Source organism: Amblyomma maculatum, chromosome 8, assembly GCF_055883805.1.
Source record: "Amblyomma maculatum isolate TAMU_Amacu chromosome 8, ASM5588380v1, whole genome shotgun sequence".
NCBI classification, from domain to species: domain Eukaryota; kingdom Metazoa; phylum Arthropoda; class Arachnida; order Ixodida; family Ixodidae; genus Amblyomma; species Amblyomma maculatum.
In genome coordinates this window covers 127,506,485-127,524,517 of record NC_139351.1, presented here as the reverse complement: position 1 = coordinate 127,524,517, position 18,033 = coordinate 127,506,485, and the positions used below count along the sequence as shown (strand labels likewise).

At 44.7% G+C, this 18,033-nt stretch overlaps 1 protein-coding gene across 2 annotated transcripts in view; it reads left to right on the top strand.

Moving 5' to 3' along the window:
• The first annotated feature begins 5,170 nt into the window (after window positions 1-5,170).
• LOC146182520 (uncharacterized) overlaps window positions 5,171-18,033 on the top strand; it is a 42,401-nt gene continuing 29,538 nt past the window's right edge. Inside the window, exons 1-2 of one of the 2 annotated variants that reach the window (XM_084577652.1) lie at window positions 5,171-5,433; window positions 15,920-16,000. In XM_084577652.1, the coding sequence (XP_084433778.1) occupies window positions 5,260-5,433; window positions 15,920-16,000 (255 nt within the window). In that variant the 5' untranslated portion in view covers window positions 5,171-5,259. The remainder of the gene's footprint in view (window positions 5,434-15,919; window positions 16,001-18,033) is intronic. The other variant, XM_084577653.1, reaches the window with a different exon arrangement.

Sequence of the window (18,033 nt, the reverse complement as noted above, 5' to 3'; positions counted from 1 at the left end):
CCATAATGAATTTTTTCATCTACTTTCTAATCAACTACCTATACTATTAATTATTACTTGACATTTGTCAACAAACAGTTACAGCAGTACTGACTGAATCGTCATTGTCATTCCTACTATCATTACCATCGCTACTATCATCCTTATCAACTAAATGCACCGTCATTGTCATCGCTACTACCACCATTATCAACCCGTAAGAAAGGGGGAAGTATCAGAACTAATTCAATCCATTACCCCTAACTGCACCGTCATTATCATCGCTAATTGTTGTTGTTCTCCTCTAATGTGATGGCACATACCCACACAGGGGGATCGGCCAAGAATTGGGGTGCAGAGATATTAGATTTTGAGATGTATAACTCAATCGGAAAAAAAATAATAATAATAAATGCTAGGGAATAGGAAAGGAAATGTAAATATCATAAACCGAAATATATAAGAGTAAATACTAACGCACGCAGTAGGAGAATAGTAAGATTTATATGTACAGATTAAAACTTCAAAGTATATTAGCCAGGTAGACGTTTTGTTTCTATTAAGAAGTTTTGAATGGCGTTGAAAACATACCTGTGGCTGTACCCAAGCATGGTGGCACCAAACGATAATAAAATTTGGCTGCTCAAATTAAGACCCAGCTGTTGTAACGGCTTCTCTAAGTACCGCTTTCTCATCATGGTAAAACGGCGGCAAAATATCAAGAAATGGTCTATTGTTTCCGGTTCCCCGCAGAATGCGCAGACAGGAGAAAGCGCCAATCCAGACCTGTGCATATAGAAATTTAGGGGCGGAATACGACAGCGTAGCCTGGTTAGAGAGACCTCAGTCTGCCTTGATTGACATGATTTCCTATTCCAGGAATACTTGAGGTGCAGGTAGTCATCCGAGGATAAAATAGATCCAGACTGCGTGCTTAATAAGGCACGCCGCCGAAATCGTGCTGCTGTTATGTACGCTGTTGCCGGGAGGATGGGCAATACAGGGCCGTTCAGAGAATCTTTGGCTAGTCTGTCTGCAACCTCATTGGCTGTCACATTGCTGTGTCCTGGTACCCACACTATATGTATGAGGCTCAAATGTGAGGGGAGCAATGAAAGAAAGGTGTTTAAAATTGGCGAGTCCATATTCGAAGAAAGCGACAAGCACAAAGAATAAGAGTCTGTAATTACAGCCACTGTTGAGTATGTTGGGTCTAGTTTGCGCAGAGCAAGCACCACCGCCAGCAACTCCGCCTGGAAAATTGGAGTAAAATCCGGAAGACGGACTGAAAAAGCCCAGTCTAAAAGCGGACAGTATATTCCAACGCCGGCTTTTTCATTAAATTGAGAAGCATCCGTTGCTATCGTTATGCTAACGGGAAGACTTTGTAAACGATCTTCTAATAATCCATTTAAAATGTGAGGTGCTAAGTGTTTTGCATTATTTGGGAAAATGTCATCATAGACAATTTGAACCGACGATGCACTTACTTTTGTTGGAAGGATGTTAGAAAGGACTACGTGCAAAGGTTGTAACAGATTTTGCACTAGAATTACCTGCGGGGTATGAAACCGAGGCCATCCGACTCCAAAAAAGTCTGGCTCGCAACAAAAAAATGATATGGAGCGGTGGAATTGTGATTCATATATTTTCAGATACGTCTGGACAGTCAAGAATTGCAATCTAGTTAACAACGGTGGTATTCGGGCTTCAAGGTATAATACATTATTAGCCACGAATTTGGGGAGCCCAAAGCATAATCTAAGCGCTTCCCGCTCTAAAAGATCAAGCGGACGAATTTTGTAAGCAGGTGAACCAGAAAATAACACAGATCCAAATTCTATAATTGGGCGGACATACATAACATAAATCATTAAAAGTGCGTCACGCCGCATCCCAGACCTTGGATTGCTTAACCTGCGCAACATACCCACAGCACGTGCCCCCTTCGCTGCAACATGTCAATGTGATCCCTCCATGCCAGATGATCATCGTAAATCACCCCTAGATATTTCAAAGACTTAACTTGAGGAATCATTTCCTGCTTAAATGTTAGAGCAAGAGTTACCGGATCCTGAATTTGGAAAACAAGGAACGCGCACTATTTAACATTTAATTTAAATCTTAAGTCACCTAACCAATTTTGAAGGGAGCTTAGGTACGAATGCAGGCGCCTGTTGAGGGATTGAATGTCAGGTGCAGCCGTAAAGAATGCGATGTCATCCGCATAGACATACGTGCGAACCTCCTGATGAGTGGGAATTGAACTCATTAAAATGTTAAAGAGCACGGGCGAGAGAACTGCCCCTTGAGGGACACCTCTGGTTTGTTGATATTTGCCAGAATGCACTCCATTCAATGAACAGTAAAATTGTCTGTTTTGTAGGAATGTAGATATCCAATCAATTAAGTATTGTGGAAAACATAGCGATTCTAATCTGTGCAATAAAATTCGGGGCTCTATACTATCATAAGCCTTCTCTATATCTAGAGTCACCAATGCAGCATGCATTTTTTTGCGCCGCGCAAGAAGAATTCGACTCTCAAGGTCGGTATGTGCATTCCATATTGAAAATTTTGCTCGAAATCAGATTTGATAGGGATAAGAATATGTTTTTGTTCGACAAACTCGGTAACCCGTTTGAGTACGACCCTTTCAATTAATTTTACCAAGTTTGATGTTAAAGATATTGGTCTGATATTTTCCAAAGTATAGCCACCACCATTGTGTTTCCGTAAAGGAATCACTTTGGCTAGTTTCCAGTCACCAGGTATCCAAGAATGAATAATTGAGTAATTTACCAATTCTAACAAGGAATTTGGAGACACTTCAAAGAGGATTTTTAACATTTTTGACGTTATTCCGCCAGGGCCAGGCGCAGCAGTTGGCAACGTCATTGCAATCGAAGAAAGCTGCGAAAAAGTAATTTTAGGCATATCCTTAACCGTATATACAGGGCCTACAAACATAGGGTATTTGGGAAGTAGTGACAAAAAACGCTTTTCTAAACCTTTAGCGATGTTTTCTACTGTTCTAAGAGCTTCTTTAGGAGTCGAAACACATGAGGGTAAATTTTCTGAGACAGGAATCTTTTTCCGCGATTTTAAAAACCTGAAAAGTGCACGTCAGTTATTAGATTGTGAAAGGTAATTGAAATAATCATTATCATAATTATCTTTCGCTTGTGCGACTGTGCGTTTAAATGCAGCTGCAAAAAATTTATAATCATGCCAATTTTGGGGGCACTGGTTGTGAAGGAGCTTCTTCCATGCAGCCTTTCTTCTTCTATAATCGCGCGAACAATCTGCATTCCACCATTTTGTTGATGCATTGCCTTTAGATGCACGTACTAAGAATTCACACTTCTTACGACAGGATGCAATAGCCTAGCATAATGTTTGTGATTTTAACTCTTCCGTAGACTCAACCACTGACTCAAGAAACGAAATCAAAAATGAGTGAAACTGGTTATAATTTACGTATGATCTCAACTGAGATGTCGGCAGAGTTAAGCGGCAGTTAACCTCAAAAACAATAGGTATATGGTCGCTAGAGGTGCCACTATCAATTGTCGACCAATTTAGTACAGAAACACTAGTGCTGGAAAAAGTTAAATCTATCACAGATTGACTGTGAGCACGTACAAAAGTTGGTAAGCCAGAATTCATGCAGTGAAGGTTATTGTCTGAAAGCCGATCCCACAGACGCTTGCCGCCGGGATCCGTCTTGTAACCCCACGATACATGGTGCGAATTAAAATCTCCAGCCAAAATAACCGAATTTTGGCTGGAGATAACCGAAATAACCGTCATTGTCATCGCTTCTATCATCCTCACGCTAGAAAAAGAGAATTACGATCGGTTTCTCATGAGCCTGGCGTGGCTTGGTGGTCTGCGAATATTTCGGCAGCCCATAAGCCAAGAAAGACTTGCGCCTTGAAAATTATTTCACGCTTTCCTTTGTATCAGTGGCTGTTGACTCCTTTCTTATGCATCTCGATGCCCCTGACCTTCCCTGATTTTGTTTGCCGATTAATGCCCGATGCACCAAGAGCTTTTCATCCAGATGCGCCGGGATATAACGTATCAGATGAACGCGGTCACCAAGCGAATTTATAAACAATTTCTAAGAAAGATTCTTCCGCTCTTTGATTCCTGCGCTACGCGTCCTTTGTAAAACCTATACCTTGCACATTACTTTTAAATATTAGAAATATCGACCCGCTCACAACATCTGCGATCGCTTCTCGGTGATAGTTCGCCGTCTCTAGATACTTTAGGACAAGACGCATAAGCTTGTCGCTATGTCGTAAATATTTGAAAATTTACGAAAAAATGGTTTGGCAAATTTTAAGCATGCAAACATCGCCAATTGGGCATTTTAGAAGGGGGAGAGCATGAGGAGTTCACCCCGATATCGGTTTAAAAATAAAATATAATATGACGCAAACCAACTCATTACATCTCAGACACGTTTTCTACGGCCACTAAAAAGGCGAGATTGAAAGCTCGCTTCAGCGTAAGTTTGGATGCCACTGTTTCAAGCCGGCAACGTACGTTATGGGTGCATTCAAGGGTACGACATGCTAAACAATCTGTGTGATCAATACGAGCAATATTGACGCACGAAGATATTCTTATTTCTTCCTACGCGGTGCGGAGCATGTATTTTGCATCTCACGAAAAAAAAAAAAAAATCAAGCTGCATCTTTTGCCAGCCGAACGGAGGTCAGCTCAATTGTCGTGGGAACGCCCAAAGCGCACTAGCAGGACGGCGGGAATAGCGTCGCCAGTGTCCCGTTGTTTCCATTCCCGGGAGCAGCACAAGTTTGACTTCCATACACCTGTACGAATCATCGCAGTACCGCCAACAATGTTGCGTCTGCATGGACGACGCCGGTACAAAAAGAAGGGAAAGGAAAAGGACATGTGAGGTCACTCGTTTTCAAACATGTGTTTCTTTTACTCTCGCCAGTTTGCTGCCAGGGACAAAGAATCTGAGCGACAAGAACAAAAAGAGAGAGCCAGGAAAAGAAAGAGCCAGTCCAAACACGAGAACTCGAGCGGTGCACTACATGCGAAGAGGAGGAGGAAGTCGAGGAGGAGAGAAACCAAAACAGCTGCGCGTTTTGCCAGCAACGCAGTCGGGGGCGCGCCTCATCGAAAAGGAAAAAAAAAAACGACACTAGAAGGGACAGACATTCGCCGCGAGACGCTCGCGTGTATCTGACAACGTGGCCGCTGCTGCGCTGTTTCGATCGCCTCTCTCCGTAACGCTCGATGCGAAGATATTCTTCGTCTCCGATGTTGCCCTATCTTAGGAGCAGCTTCTCTACGCTGTTGCAGCGCGACTCCTCCGCCGAGTCGGGAGACAAGCCGGCGAAGACCGCCGAGGATCCGGGCGACGCCGCCACGGAGCCAGCGTCGTGCCGAGGCGACAAGGTGGTGAACAGCGTGAGTCATGCATATCTGTCCAAGGCCGCGCGGCAGATGACAGCCGAGCCGAGGCGCAACTTGGAGCAGCCGTCCGAGAGGCAATCACATATATTTCGCGCTGGGAAGCAGCGTCTTGCGTGATGCGACAACAGGTGCATAAGGAGGATTTGCTGATGAAAACGTGCCCGCTGAAATTTGGTACAGGGATGTAACCATCAAAGTAGCCACCGTCCACTAGAGGGCGTACACGCCTTACTTTTTACCATTGATTCGGGTCCAGCTTTCTTGGACGCCAGTTTTAATTGTCGGGCAACTACGTAATATTGTTAGCTGCTGCTGTGGAAATATTGAAGGGAATCGCTCAATCTACGGCGGTGCGCAGTAAGATCTTCTCTTTAAAATTTCTCCCGTGCTCGTACCATGTAGTTAAATGAAAATCGATAAGGGACTTTTTCAATCACAGTAGCAAACTTAATAGAAAACGTGACCCTTCCGAGGGGAGATATATTTAGTGTGACAGTGGAATTTTATGCGATGAAAAACATCCGTTGAAAAAATGAGCTTGTCTGGAACTTTCGGGTATATGAAAAGGAAGGAAAAGGTTCTGCTAGGATTGGCACCTGCTGTCGTAGTAGTCTGGAAAATGCGAATCTCGCCGCGGTAGCAGTGCAATGTATTGGGGGTCCGCGCAGTGCCGAAACCACAATCGTGTGGCCGGAGAGGGCGGGCACGTCGTACCTAGAGTAACCTACAGAGGCGTGTCATTCACGTGGTCTCTGCCAGCTCGCAGGTTCCATCCGCGGACGCTGCGAAAACTGATATCGTACTGGCTAGTGATGGCAGCACCGCTGAATGATGCGTGCTCACGCGATGTGTTTTTTTTTTTTGTTTTTTTTTTGATCAGCAGTTTCTACCATGGGCTATTATGGCACGCAGTGTGTGTATACTACACCAGCGAACAGAAACGAAATCAGTTTTTGATATCTAACTACTTCAAACGTGCAAGAGACGTCGGGATTCTCCAGCTTAACGTTTGGTCGCATAGTTAGCTTTATGATTAGGCAACGAGAAAAGGTTCAGCAGTGAGCTGCTTTTTTCATCCCGCAGGAGCTGTGCATTGCGATTACTGCAGACGCGTTGTATAATAATAATAATAATAATAATAATAATAATAATAATAATAATAATAATAATAATAATAATAATAATAATAATAATAATAATAATAATAAATCTCGCCGCTCGGTTTCGGTTTTGTCCGTTCGCGGCCCCAAATTTCGCTTGAGTAGAAGGGGTATATCGGTACGGGCGAAAATCTAAATAGTCTAAGGATATTACGTAATGTGTGCTGCAAACAAATGAATAGGTTAAATGTAACAGTTTAAGAGTCAACTATTCGATATTAGTAAACCAGCATGCTATATAGTTAACAAGTTTTGGCTGTACTCTGGTGCACAGCCTCACCTGGCATTGATATACCTAAGAGAAAAGGGTCTATTATTAAACAAGAATTCTGCAACCAGTTGCAAGTGAGGAACACTGTCCTGGATTGCACGGAACCTTCCTGAATGGCATAGATCAAAAGCCCTTGCTCTCTACCTCGAATGATGCGAACTGAGCGCCAAAGCACAAGACAGAATGGCGGATGCATACAGAAAGCACATGGATATAGTTTTAGACAGGCTGCATTGATAAACAAAAGTTTAACTTGAACAAACCAACATAAATTCGAACGTTTCGCTTTTGCAAGGACAGATAACAATAAGCATGCGTGCCCCACTAATTACGTCCTTTTCACAGACTCAACGATGATCACCACTTGGTTCGTACTCGATGCGCGCAGTAAGGATGCCTTAAGAAATGCTGCGCGCAGTAAGGATGTCTTAAGAAAAAATAGCCAACAATTGGCTTCCTCAACTTCAAGATAAATTATAAAAGATTTGTCAAAGAGCTGAATCCTCATTCTACATTCAGTCAGCGACGTATTAATGTTCATAGCACAGTGTAATAAATTTTGCTCGCATTTCCGCATAGGCCCTTTTGCTTCGCTAGCGACCGCACCAAGGAGGCCCACATCTGTTTGCCTGACATCTTCAAACACGCGCACAGCTTGTAGTGACAGCTCCGCAGAAACCCCTGCAAGACTGGTTAAACAAGCGCACTATACGCTCAAAGCACTATATGTAGTCGAACGCGCCAGGGATGACACAGAGCTGCAAAGCGGCTTCAACTTTTCTCTTACCAAACTAAACAGGCAGCGGCCGCAAACGTTATTTACTTTTGCCTAACACACAGGTGCGTACGTCAGCTAGATGCACTGGCCCATGAGATTGCAACGCAACCAACCCAACGTGCTTCCCTTGCTCGCGTCGGCGTTTGTCTTCGTGTACGCGAAAAGAAGCTCTGCTGCCAACGTCACAACACGGCCCCGTCGAGGCTTGGAGGGCGAGCAAATGCCCACTTTCCGCGTCTTCAAACTGGCCACTGTTTGCGCATTCCAGACGAAATAAGTCCTGGGAAAAACAGAAAATGGCCCCGCACGTGCTCCATGGTTTGACGACCACTCTCTAATATACGCTCCAATTCACACGTTACGTTCAGAGCCAGGGATCAAAGCTTTTCCTCGAAGGAAGATACGGAAATTTTGATAACATTTCTCCTTTCTGGCGTGACATGTCGTCATGACAACAGAAATCATCCTCACAAACTTAACCGCGTTCACTGGGGACGACAGTCTCAGCCGCTGATTTCCAGTTAACCCTCCCCTTAAAGTACTTTAGAGGGAGTGCAAGCATAGTAATAAGTAACTACTCATAACCAGTCCACCAAAGCTTCCCATGTGCCGACGTCAATGAACTGCGTTAGTAGATGTTAATTACATTCTCTTCGTATCCACCGTACACTCGCTGCACCACAGCCTTCTATATTTTCCTTACTTAGTTAAACTCCAGATTCTAAACAAGTGGGAGCTTTCGTGCCGCTTCTTACTGTCCAAATCACATAATTTCCTATCTAAAAGACACGCTTCGTCTGCTCGAACAGTGATGCAGACGGAACCGCTGGAGACTCCAGTGACCTTGTCTGACAAAAACTTTTAGTAACTTTGTCGCCAAGAGCAATTCCAAGCTGGTTGCATAATCAGCAACTCAGCTAAGGGGGTATAGGGTTTTGCAGGACCGACCCGCGCATTCTCACCAACTGCAACTGCAAATTAGTACATAACCCATGCACTGTCTTCAACATTTTGCGCATTCGGCTACAGCAGTAAGAGAACAAGTGCTCCTGCAGTAGAGGCTACGCGCCCCGCAACGGGAAGGTACCGTTTTTCAGCGCTCCTGAAGACGCAATTCAAAGCGCAATGCTATAAACTAACCTGCCCCCGCTTTAAAAGGTCGATCAGAACACTCGAACATGATATATGCACCGAAATCAGGTAAGCGCTGGTACCCAGCGCCACCGCCTCCAGTACTGCTGCTGCTTCCTGCGGCCGCACCGTGCAGACTGAATGCGCCTCGCGGCACTTTCAAATCGCCTCGAAGGCTAGCTTGTCGCCTCTTCCACTGAGAATTAGGCAGCCCGAGTGGGCGGGTGATGTCTATAGAGTTAAGAGTTACTATATAGGCTATATATAACTGTTGTGAGTGCCACTTCACGTCGAGCGACAAAACTAGATGTTCTTTGCGACGAATGAATGATTGAGGCGCTTCTCGACAATTATGAGACGCATGCATCGCGTATCAAGAATCGCAAGCGCAGATCACCGCGCAAGTAGAAACGCAGCGTATCAAACGGGAGCCTTGCGATGCGATCGCCTCTTTATGACAAACCGCTTCATTGCGGCGAACAATTTTCGAAGCGCCTCGCAAAACGGCGCAATCAAACCGAGCTTTTGATAAACTGTTGAACGGCCGCGCCGGAGCGACAGTGACTGGGCATTGAAAATATATGAGGCTATGGTTGTACCTTCGTTTTCACTTCTTGATTTCGACTACGAATATCATGAAGTGCCGTTTTTACCTGACCCGATCTGCTTTCTCGTCTCGTAACGTTATCCCTGCGTTAATTGATCTCTAATTAATTTCAACGTTGTACTTTTTAAATTATCCAGCTCAGATTTCTGCAAAGGCTTAACGTATAGTGCAACCACCATCGGCATGACTTCAAAGAGGTATGCTGCAGTCACACCCAAAAATTTCTGACAAGCGCACTTTTTAGATAGGAATTAAGTTTCTTATAGGCCTAATTTTTGTCATACTGCGCCGTAACAATCAGTATATCCTTCCCTGAGGCTCCTGCAGCTGCTGCTAATTAAGGCGAAAGCAACTAATTACAGTGCTCTAGAGCATCATAACCTCTTGCAGCGCACAGCATGCCGCCGGAAGTATAGCGGTTCAGAGAGTCATGAGACGTCGGAAGTAATAAAATAATTGTGATAATTAGGTATAAAGTTAACTGGGAGATATTGTACAGTAACGGGATCTAACGATGCCCGCCTCATGCGTCGTGCTAGTGTCATCAGCCGTTATCCAGCCTTGGACCATGATAATTGTGATAATTAGGTATAAAGTTAACTGGGAGATATTGTACAGTAACGGGATCTAACGATGCCCGCCTCATGCGTCGTGCTAGTGTCATCAGCCGTTATCCAGCCTTGGACCATGGGTATACCCACCTCTGGCGCGCCATTATTTAAGGCATCACTAACGGACCTCTATATGGCCCGATTTGTTCTCTTTCGTATCAAAATTATGACGTCATCGTTATTCGTGTAGATCTCCGGGTGGTGTCATGTCATTTCGCTGCCTAGTGGGCATGCATCTGTCAGTTTAATTAGCGATGTGGACTCGAACAGACACTTGCACTTCTAACTATATGTACTAATCTCCTCACACGTGACCTATAGCGCAGTGGATGTTTTCAGAGTAGCGAAGAGAGTGCTGTCATAAGTATGAAGAGCACAGAGGGCATCTAGCTACCAGTTGCGTGGTGGCGCGCACCACAGTAGATGGCTAGAGGGGCTTTAGGAGAAGCGTAGAAATTAGGCGTCGCTGCGCGAGTGATTTTTCGCTTAAGTACGCGTGAGCCGCCTTTACGGTCTCGGTATAATTTTAAAAAAAAAATCATTAGTTTTCTCTTACTTGCTAGGGACGAGCGCACTGCAAATTTCGCTACAAATCAGAAGGCTTAACCATACATATTAATATGCTCATAACCACACCAATGTTGCGCAGTTACCTAGCAAAAAAAAGCGAGGTCGCAGAAGCGCAGGTCAAATCACAACAGCGTGGAGAAGGTACAGGCCTCACAAAAGCCATGTCATGCCCTTGTTGCAACCAGTTAGCCCCGCTCTACGCTTCCAGGCGTACTATCATAAAACGTGCATAAGAATTACCCTGTAAGAATATACAAAGGGATTAAGCAGCCCTCTATTGCACTTCATAATAGGTCCTTCATGGTATTCTACAGAGGCCCCAAGGTAGATTTCGTTAACCAAAATGTATGGAATTCTATTCTGCTGCCCGCGGAGACATATTTCCACCTGATATCATATAGTAACTTGATGCGGATAGCAATGAAAGAAGACTTTTGACTACCGCACAAGATGTCTTGAAGTACAAATAGCCCAGTTAAAATCTTGGTAGCTGTAAAATCTTCCCATATTTTGAAGAGAGAATCTGCTTATGTTGCCTACCTTAAGTCTTCCGTATCATAAGCGATGGAAATCTGTCTCGAGGCTTGTGCAGCATACTCTTCACTTCACTTTATTACCTTAAAGACCCCACATTGTGGGTATTACATAAGGGGTGGGAGTACAAACATTGATTGAATATGATTGCCTACATGATATTTATGAAGTGCATATTTAAACTGTTAACAAAACTTGATGGGCAGGTGATAGCATCAACATCGCAGGGAAGGCCATTCCAGTCTTTTGCAGTGCGAAGAAAGAACGAATGATGCATAAAAAGTGACGGTGCGGGCGCGCTGGCATGAAACTACTAGTGGATGGCCGGTGCGATGAGATATACGAGCTGACGGTGGGATGCAGGGTGGTTGGCCGAGGGAGCTGTAAAAAAACTTATGGAACAGATTAAGAGAAGCAATGCGACGACGATGGGCAAGAGTTGATAAACCTGATTGTCGTTTGCTGATTGCCCAAGAAGGGAGCGTGCTAGAAGTCGGGTTATTTCCTTTTTTGTTGATAACTCGGATTCGATCGCTCCACCACGAGGAGGTACGTCGGCAGCTTCGGTTCTAAGCTTCGGTGGCTGCTGTCTGCTGCGGTTCGGAAATTATTCTGCAGATTGACAAAGTCACTCCGAAGACTGCTCCGAAGGGGCGAACCAAACATGGAACGGAAAGTGCACCAAATATTAAGAAGTTATGTCCTTCCTGCACTAAAGACAAGACATCCCAACCGCTCAGCTAGAAAAGCTTCTGGCCATGATTATTTTTGTCCATACATGGGCATTATATCTTGTGCCACCCCTGATAAAAATTGCAATAATAGCTAGATGTGCCTATGCACGAAATTTTACTGCCATGTGGTATAGTTAAAAGCCGGCTTGGCTGACTTGCAATCATTGAAGTCATATTTCGTATCACTGTTCCAGCGCGCACAAAGAGTCAAAGGTATGCATCGTCTTGCCATTACGTCGCCATTGATTGCCATTGTTCGCGTGGGTTCGTGTCACCCTTTATACGGTTTCAGGTTAAACCAGCGTTACGCTGACGCAACCTGTCAAGCACCCATAACAGATAGCGATCTTATATGTGCGTGGTTAACTACAGCCAGCAGTTGTTTATTGAAAAAAAAAAAAGGTAATAAAAACGCGACGAGCAATTGTCACATGCCGCGCCAATCTGCAGCAAGTTGTTCCCGGCGCCTTCATATACTTCTGTAGACCCACGTCTTTTAAAGCTGTCCTATTGTTTCCTCATAAGTATACTATATATTTCGCAATACATGTCAGCTGGCTCGTAAGCTGGCTGTCAGCGCTGTCTGGTCTTGCTGTCTCGTTCATCTTTTACCCCATTTTCCCCAATGAGTCGACACACAAACTAAGCTCTCACACCCCAGCTCCAATCAGGTGCACAGCCAGACCGCGGATTCCGAAGAGCAAAAGCCGTTCATTCTTACAAGCCATGCGTTCAAACCACGAAGCCACACCACGGCTCCTGCAGTCTAGCTGAGCTATACGCCTCTGATAGGACATCATTTCCGCCTTCCTGCTTGTCAACCTTCACAGTGACCTCGCTGCTGGTTGTAGCAGTTGGCGACGGTGTTAGAAGACAAACGTTATTGCCTTGAAATTGAGGACGAACACCTCCTGCATCCAGCAGACCGCGTCGCAGCAAACAGCGTCTCTCGCGGAAAAGGCGCGTAGGAGGTAAACAGCAGCCAAAGTCGCTGCACTCCGCGAAGGGGGGAAGCGTGCCTTTAGAGGGAAGAGCGCGCCGCACGTGTACTCAAAGCGGCTGCTGAGAAAGCGCCCACAAAAAGACTGATCGACTCGTCTGTGCAAACAAGTGCGACTGCGCCCCGCCGAGGTGGCTCAGTGGTTGAGGCGCCCGACTGCTGTGCCCAAGGACGCGGGATCGAATCTCGGCCATGGCGGTCGCTTTTCGATGGAGGTAGAAAACAGAGGCGCCCGCGTACTTTTCCCGATGTCGGTGCTAAAAATTTCCGGGGCCCTCCACTACGGCGTCCCTCATAGCCTGAGTCGATTTGAGACGTTACACCCCATAAACCAAATCAAGGTGTGTTATTATTATGTCAGTATACTGCCCATGTTCAGTACGAGTACACGTTGAGAAGCTGAGCGGTTGAAATCGAAGAGGAGCTCGTTCTATATACGAAGACGCCGTCTTGGCTAAGTGGGCTCTTATAAGCTACAGCAAAAGGAAAAAAAAAATTAAAATAAAACATAGATCTCGCTGCCGCAGGTATTGTGTTCGCAAACTGCGTGCACTCAAGGCATTGTTTATTTATGTGTGCTTTCGCGGATGACTCACCATGAAGGCTGCACCCTCCGCTTCCAAGCGGACGCCACGGAGCCATTTACTCGTGTTGACTGGCGGCAACCATGATATTCCACTTTTAAATCCAATGTTCTTAGCAATAAATGCGATTTATGCTCTCGGAGGAAATTCAGCCAGCAATGCATAGACGGAAAGAGGCATATATAGAATTGAAATTAATCGCGACGAAACGTACTACCATGCTGACAACAAAACAATAAAAAAAAAAAAAACGTTGGGGGAATACCTAATTGCGTTACGTGCGTCAGTGCGACAGCATAGACATGGCACAGACACCCCATCGGCCTGCTTCTGGCCCCGTTCCAACTGTATGCGCGGAGTCGTCTACACGTCCTCACACCTTCAAATGCAACTGCCTCACCCGCCACGAGCCTTTGTCAATCGCGTGATTCGTGACGTCGCACCCTGCGCAAGTCGACCCTATTTTTTCAGGGCGGCAACTGCCGACCCTTTCTGGTTCGACATGGCTTCAATTCTATGGCATAGAGTGGAATATCGTAACCAGCCTATACGAAAAGGTAATCTTCAGAGCTGAGAACGGCGCTTTATTTGCAAAATAAAATGCGCACGTTGAAATAGGGAATAATCGATAAAACCAGCTCTGGTCGATTACACACCGCTCTCGGACCGGAATTAAGTCTCAAGACCCTGACTCCAGCACGCACGGCAGTAATTGAATTACAGTAACGAAATCACTGTTTTCGTCAACTTTCCCCGGTAATTTGTAATGTAATCTATTACTTTACGGCAGTAATTGCGCAGCAAAATAATTATATCCTTTCGAAACAATTTCGCAAAGGTGTACCTTTGCGTATTGTACCTAGAGGAAAAACAACGTACGTCCGTTAGCGCGCCAAGCTTAGGCGACCGTAAAGGATCGGCGAAATGATATAACTGAATATAGAACTGTACGTGCGTCTGAGACCGCTTGCGTCCTTTGCTGCCACTTATGCGGGCATCTATAATTTGACGGAAATACGAAAGAATGTGTGCTTCGTGTCTGCAGAGAGGATGCTGTTTTATTTACGATCTGCAAAAGCAATTGTAATGTAATGCCATTTTTGCACGCAATAATTAGTCGTGCAATTTATTTGCATTTACGCGATATTCAGAAAATAACTGGCAATATAATTTATTTCGCTTTCAAATGTAATGTTTCCATTTATTTATTTATTCATTCTTTATACCTTTGCAGTATGCACAACTAGGCCTTTCCAAGCGCACCTAGCATTTTATGTACAAAAAAGAAATGTAATCTTAACTACGAATGCACCATTTCAATTTCACTGCATTTTATTATCAGCTGTACCTAAGTAAACCATGCAAACATTCCAGGTTTGTTACACAAGTAGGCTGGTCGCACAAAGATAATGAAGTAAAGCCTATATATATATATATATATATACATAAGAGAGATGCATGACCTGTGGAAAAGAGAAAGAAGAGGAAATCAGAGACGTCGCGTGCCGAAGACGATAACGAAGTGAAGACGACAAAGCGGACGAAGCTCGAGCTGTCGCTGTGAACGCTGGCCTTCGTAGCTGCTACGTATGATAAATATATTGCTGTGCGAACCATGTAAACCGCTTGATTACAATATATATACCTATATGATCTGAGAAATATTACGTCTGGGTTAACGTAATAATAACATCTCTCCCCCCCCCCCCCCCACCCACCACCCCCCCCCCCGGAAAAAAAAAAGAAAACGAAACAAAGTAGGATTCATGGATAACTATACAAAGCTCTGTTGGTTAAAGAAGCTTATAAGTAACCTGCGTCATAAAACGTAGGACGGCTTAAGATATCCCTCTCTGAAGTGTCATAGTGAAGCAATGTATACGACGAACGACAACCGAAGAATCGACTGTTAGGCGAGTTGGTATGTGCAACAGGGATTTCACTTGTCTGGCACGAGTCCCAGTGCCTACTTTCGCGGAGTTTCAACAATTGATGACTACATCGCACGGTAATTACGAAAACGTGACACTTAAACAGGGAAAAATGCGACTGACTGTCCTTCTGTCATTGTATCACTTTCTAGCACAACTATTCTGTCTATTTGACCTTACACCGTGCCCGCGTCCTTTGAATACGCTAGTTATTCGTGAATTTAGGAAGTCGAGTACTAATTACTATAGCTACATGTGATAACAACGCTGTCGGTGCACGCAGTACGCTCAGAACCGTGAACAATGGATGAACTGAAGTTATACTTACATCACCACTAAGGGAGAATTCGTTGCATATGCCGCTGCAGTATACGCTCACGAAAACACCGCAGCCGGCGTTTACCCAAATGCCGAGGCGTCCGTGCTTGCTTTAGAAAGAGGTCATCGTAGTGAGGACTCCTTTGTTTCGCCTTAAAATAAGTTCGAAGGAGAAAGACCTCTTCTGTTTTTTTTTTTTTTTTCTTTAGTTTTACGTCTGATCTTTCCGTTTTTTACGTGTGTGCGCGTAGGTAGACGATTACGAAGACGGCAATTCAGCAACCGATGCCCCTTCACCGGTGGGCGAAAGGACCGCGCGGTCTTCAAAGCCGGTGAGTCGCATAAACTATTGCGTTTCTATTTCCAGTAGCACTCGGGACTACCAAGAGTTTAATTTTGGCGGGGACAGTTTTCAACGTAAACGGAAAAGGCTGCTCGATCATGCATAAATGGCACAGCTGCGGTGGAGCCAAACTATCCCAGGTGATGGCAGTGGATTATCCAAACAAAAAACAAAAACGCACATATCAAAAGTAGGAAAATAATGTTTCGCCGGCAGCGCCCATTGTTAGCGGATATAAAAGGAATCGAGAGAGTATAGAAAGAAATACATAGAGTTTTCATATTTGAGAAACACACACAAAAAAGAAAAATAACAGAGCTCCTGGTTTGCTTTGTGTCCTATGGTGAAAGTTACTGCTGTCAAGCAATGTTTAGCGAAGTTTAAAGTTAGAAATCCTACTGGAAAGTGTCATGGCCTGTAGTGAATACAGTGATGCAGAACTTTATTCTCAGGTGAGGGCTATAAGAGAGAGGCCTTGAAGTATTCCCAGACGGCCCAGAATGACCCGACATTATGCATTATGCATGGTCGAGCGCTTTTCAACTGGTACCAAACACTGCTCTCTTGGAAGACTCGCAGAAAGGTCCATTGGGCCCCATTCAGCTTCTGGCCGGGAGTCGCACTCCGCGGAGCATTTTTCCCGCGAATACTTCACTCGAACCGGATGGGACAGCAGGAGGGAATTCTCTCCCATTGTGCGCGTGTCCGGCTACTGCTCACAGCCACGATGATTCATTTTGAAAGCATGAAAAACCTAGTCACCCAAGCCCGTATCGTCGATGTGCTCTCTGTGCGTATCTTTGCCCTCCCTCTTCAAATTGCCCCGCCAGATTATCTGAGGAATACCATGACTTCACCCAAAGCAACTTACGGGTCCTGGCATCGGATGACAGCAGTCGCTTCTTGCAGCCGCAGTTGCCCATAAAGAGTCAAAAGCGTAAAGAATGTGGCACATGTTCACAAAGGCGAACGCCTTTGCCACAACTGTAACTACCGTCGTCATCCTTGCGAACTTGGTGTGGGTGCACCACAATCGCGGCGCACAAATGCGCTAGTCACATGGTATTATTGGTATTTCGCGGGCTTTCTTTTGAGCCCAGAAAAAAAGATACACGTGAGACTTTCTTTATCGCAATTAATGGAATGGGGGTTTCTGAAGGTGCTCTACAAGTTTCCAATTCACATGTTTGGTCTAAAGTCGATATTTAATCAATTAGAAAAATTAACATAATTAGCTAATTAAGTAATTGCAAAACAAAAAATCGCCTGTAGTGCGCAAGTAGGCTGGCAGTTAAATGCAATTGGTTTCACTGACCTAACTCAAATGTATTTCTTGTAACCCTTGGTTCAAGTTAGTTGGGACACCCGGTATATATATAAGGGGATTCTGAAAAAGCTAAAAAGGGGAGGCAACGATGTCCCTCATTCCAAACGAAATCTGGCAGTAATACCCTATGTCCATGTTGTATCCCACAATTTGAAGAGAATAGGTAAAAAGGCTGGAGTTGATGTTGTTTTTTCGGCACCCGTGGGACTGAATGGCTTGTGTGCGAGGGTAAATGGCCCAGATAGAAGATCAGAATGTGGTCATGAATGCAAGAAAAACCACAAGATGAAGAATGTGTGATGTCAAGAAAACGTGGTGTATTCAGTCCCGTTGACGTGTGGTGGTTCATACATTGGCCAAACTGGCCGTTGTATAAATGATAGACTTAGGGAGCATGGAAACAACGTTAATAACGCGGCCCGCCACATAGGTATTCACTGTCGTGATTGTTCATGTTTCCCAGTGTTCAAAAACAGCCAAGTAGTTACCAAGCACAAGGATAAACTTACACGAGAGATTATCGAAGCCTCTGAAATCATGAAGCTGGGTGATAATTGTATCAGCACTCCTTCCATAGCCATCTCGTCGAAAGAGCATAACTATTTGATATCGTATAATCGTTGTACACGCGAAGCGGTTGCGTGCGCACAGTGACTGGGCTGATTCTTTCCGCTCCTCTTTGTTTCCTCGTTTTT